At 36.3% G+C, this 3,503-nt stretch overlaps 1 protein-coding gene across 1 annotated transcript; it reads right to left on the bottom strand.

Moving 5' to 3' along the window:
- Nucleotides 1–813: 813 nt before the first annotated feature.
- On the bottom strand, nt 814–2,377 carry LOC121781708. The gene is made up of 3 exons (XM_042179406.1): nt 2,288–2,377; nt 2,048–2,213; nt 814–872 (listed from the first exon to the last, which is right to left on the bottom strand). Exons 1-3 carry the CDS (start codon nt 2,375–2,377, stop codon nt 814–816), a joined length of 315 nt encoding a protein of 104 aa, XP_042035340.1.
- Nucleotides 2,378–3,503: the final 1,126 nt, after the last annotated feature.

Below are 3,503 nucleotides of genomic sequence, written 5' to 3'. Positions count from 1 at the left end.
CTGAAAAAGGAAAACATGCAATGATAATGGGACAGAGGGAGTGATATACTTCTATTATGATCATTTTCTCTTCTAGCTGATTTTGACTTTGGTGACTGTTGGCTTTGTATGAGCTCCACCACAGCGCAGAAGATCGTTTCTACGCTGTGGGGCCTGGCCAACGGGGGCCGTACAGTCCTGATGACAATTCACCAGCCCTCGAGCAGGCTCTTTTATATGTTTCATAAAATTATCTTGCTGTCGGAAGGGAACCCTTTGTATTTCGGCAAAGGTGCTGACGTTTTGGGCTATTTTTCAAGTGTTGGTTTTGCTCCGAGTGTCGCCATGAATCCGTCTGATTTCTTGCTTGATCTTGCCAATGGTAAGAGTTAGTTTGGTAGGGTAGATAACTCATCTGCTTGAAGTTATATGACCTAAAATATGTGTTCTTATTATGTTTTGTTTATTTATCTTTCCTAAGGATCGATGAGTTTCTGATCAGTCCTTGGATCTATAGCATTTTTGTGTAGGAGTTGCAACGGGAAATTCGAATGAAGATCAAGTAGCGATTAAGCAGAGTTTGGTGAACGCGTATAAAACACAAGCTAGCTGGGGATGGCGGTATTCGCGCTTCAACGGATGATAGGAAGCCTAAGCGGTGGTCGAATACATGGTGAGATCAATTCTCAGTGTTGCTTACGAGAGGAATCAAAGAAAGGAAGCATGAGTCTTTCTCAACCATCAAGATTGTGCAAGGACATAAGATTATATTTCACATAAGATTATATTTCATGTGTTTGTTGGTCACTCAAAATTGGACCAAGATGTATTATTTCAAATAGATGAACTAAACAAATCTGGATATACAACAACACCCTCACTGGTAAATTCATCTACCAAAGATACACCAAGTGCTCATGAACGTGAAATAGTGTGATTAGATCATAAAATTCTTCTAGCGAGTGGGAGACATTGTCTATGCAATTTACTACTTTTGAGTTGTGCTTTTTCTTTATAAGTAAAATATTTTAATTTGGTATTTCTTGATCCGTTTCCCACGTTGAAGAGCGGGATCCGGCCGCTGCAGCCCTCGATTATGTTCCTGAGCGTTGCCGACTGCGCCGCCGCGGACTCACTGGCCGTCGGAGCTCACTAAGGTAACGGTTTTCGAATTTGAAGCTGCCATCATCGTATAATTTGATTAGTTTTGGGAGTCCCTTCTATTTATAGGGGATTTTGGGAGTATTTTTTTATTGTGAATGAGAGTTTTTAGTTTTAAGCTATAATTAACTAAATCAACTTCATATCACTAAAGTATGAATAAGTCAACTTAATTAAGATCCAATTTTGAAATTTGTAACAGCTTAAATTTCTAAAGACTTACTTGGTAAATTATGCTTAATTGGTGTTTTCGAAGAGCATTGTCTGGTGGTATCAATTTATTTTGGGCATATGACGTGACAATAATACTTGCACTGACATTGCTTGAGAATTCTGATCTGTAAATTGTAAGTAATTAACTTCTCTTTCAATGCTCGCTTAACTTTGTTTTATAATTCATAATTTCGTAAGAACAGTGTTTCATAGTAGCATATTGTAGCTAGCCATTGTTATTCAAAATTAATTATTAGTATATTTTATAGCTAAACTCTAAAATTATTATTTTAACATGGGTATTTTTTGACCCGTTTCCCCAAATGTAGGTTGATATTATCAACATTGCATAATTTTTGTTTTTTTTACTTATGAGAATTGATGAATACGAATTTATCGTTTCTTTATCATATGGAGTACTCCAATATGGATGACATGGGAAAATAGCATCGCACTCACTATCAAAATCGTACTCCTATATTTTCTAGGAAAATAACACCAGTAGTCCAGTACTATATCTTTTTATAGATTTATGAACAAATATCTAAAGTCACGATAGATTCAAACTCAACATGCATTGCTTCAACATGAACTAATGAAATTTACGTATTAGACGACAAGACTGGCCTTAATTCACCATTTTTTCATGTTTTCTTGGAAAATTAAAACCCTAAATCCAGGCGCGATCGCTTACCGTATTCGCGCGCCTCCGCCTCCGGTTTGCAGGCTTCGATTGAATCGGCGATCTTCTGCGAGACGAGATCAATTAGACCCTTGATGTCGAGATAGTTGGCAGCCATAAGATACTCCAAGAGCACTTTCACGGGGACGCCGCTCACCAACTCATCGCCGCCGTGATTCTTGAGGTATTCGATCACCTTAACTAGGACTCTAGCGGGGACGTTGAAGAGCGGCCGCCGACGTCTTCGATTACGTTCCCGATCACTGTTGACTGCGCCGCCACGGATTCAGCGATCTCGAACCACTCGCCGTCGGAGCTCACTAAGATTACGGTTTTCGCCATCACCGGAGTAGTCATCCACAACTGTGAATAGCCACCCTTCTATATATATAGGGATTTGTACCCGTCACGAGGTCTGTTTAATCTATCATCCAAAACTCGAAATTACTTTTAATTGTGAATGAGAGTCATCCACAACTGGTTATATTCATGGTTTTGAATAATTTTTTTAAGCTATAATTAATTACTCTTTAACTCTTAAGGGCTGATTATTATGATTAAATGTCATGACTAATTAATTTTATCTTTTATTCGGTTATATTTTTCTCAAAAACTCTTGGTCCGTCTCTATAACAGCAAGATTATATGGTACTACATGAATATCTCATATTGTATCTTACTATTATCTTGTTCAACGAACCAAACTCCAACTTAGTTGTGAGTATCTCTTATTTTTCACCAAACCCCAACTTAGTTGTGAGTACTAACTCTTTGTTCCCCCTCTCCCAAATATAGGAACTTTTAAAACATCACGAGTTTTAATACAAAAATGGGTAAATAACAGAAAGATAAAAAAGAAAAGTGTGTTAATGGCATTGTGTCCCAATTTATTAGAGATAAAGAAATTCCTTCAACTAGGCTATTTATGTTAGTTCTGAATGCTCCTTATTTTTTTCAGCTAGCTAACCTATACACAACTAAGCTATTAGGTGTGAACAGTCCTTATTTGTTCACCATTCACAGCTACTATATTCACAAATAAATTACTCCATTAGTTATTAACAATCCTTATTTATTCAAAGGGATTTTTTGAAATAAATTTCTAACCACTTGCCAAAACCAAGGTAAATTGTGCTTAAGGGGGTGTTTTCGAAAAGCGTTATATTGTCTGATTAATTATGCATCTTTTAAAAAAAAGAGTTAACCATTGATTAAACTAAATTCATCTCTATCGCAAAGTTGAAATTGCTTTTGAAATCCACCGTCGCAATTGTGTAAAATTAACCCTTTATTAAATTAAATTAATTCCTTGAAGATGAACAAGATAAAGAACAAAAAATATGCATTGATATTTATGAAATAACGAATTCTCTCCTAACAACATAGGAAAAATAACCCTAATCCATACTTATTTATTTCACAAAAAAAGAAGAAGCCCTAATTGAAAATATGATCGATCAATATGCCC

The sequence above is a fragment of the Salvia splendens genome, chromosome 20 (genome assembly GCF_004379255.2).
Source record: "Salvia splendens isolate huo1 chromosome 20, SspV2, whole genome shotgun sequence".
Lineage (NCBI taxonomy): Eukaryota > Viridiplantae > Streptophyta > Magnoliopsida > Lamiales > Lamiaceae > Salvia > Salvia splendens.
Note: the sequence above shows the minus strand (reverse complement) of the source record. Positions and strands in the feature narration are given on the sequence as shown.

What these genes read in the sequence shown, in the direction of transcription:
- LOC121781708 (XM_042179406.1), bottom strand. Translation starts at nt 2,377, where the DNA reads ATGGCGAAAACCGTAATCTTAGTGAGCTCCGACGGCGAGTGGTTCGAG. An exon ending in AGTCAACAGTGATCGGGAAC is followed by an intron (nt 2,214 to 2,287) that starts GTAATCGAAGAC and finishes GAATACCTCAAG; the next exon opens with AATCACGGCGGCGATGAGTT. An exon ending in GGCGGAGGCGCGCGAATACG is followed by an intron (nt 873 to 2,047) that starts GTAAGCGATCGC and finishes TATCTTTGGTAG; the next exon opens with ATGAATTTACCAGTGAGGGT.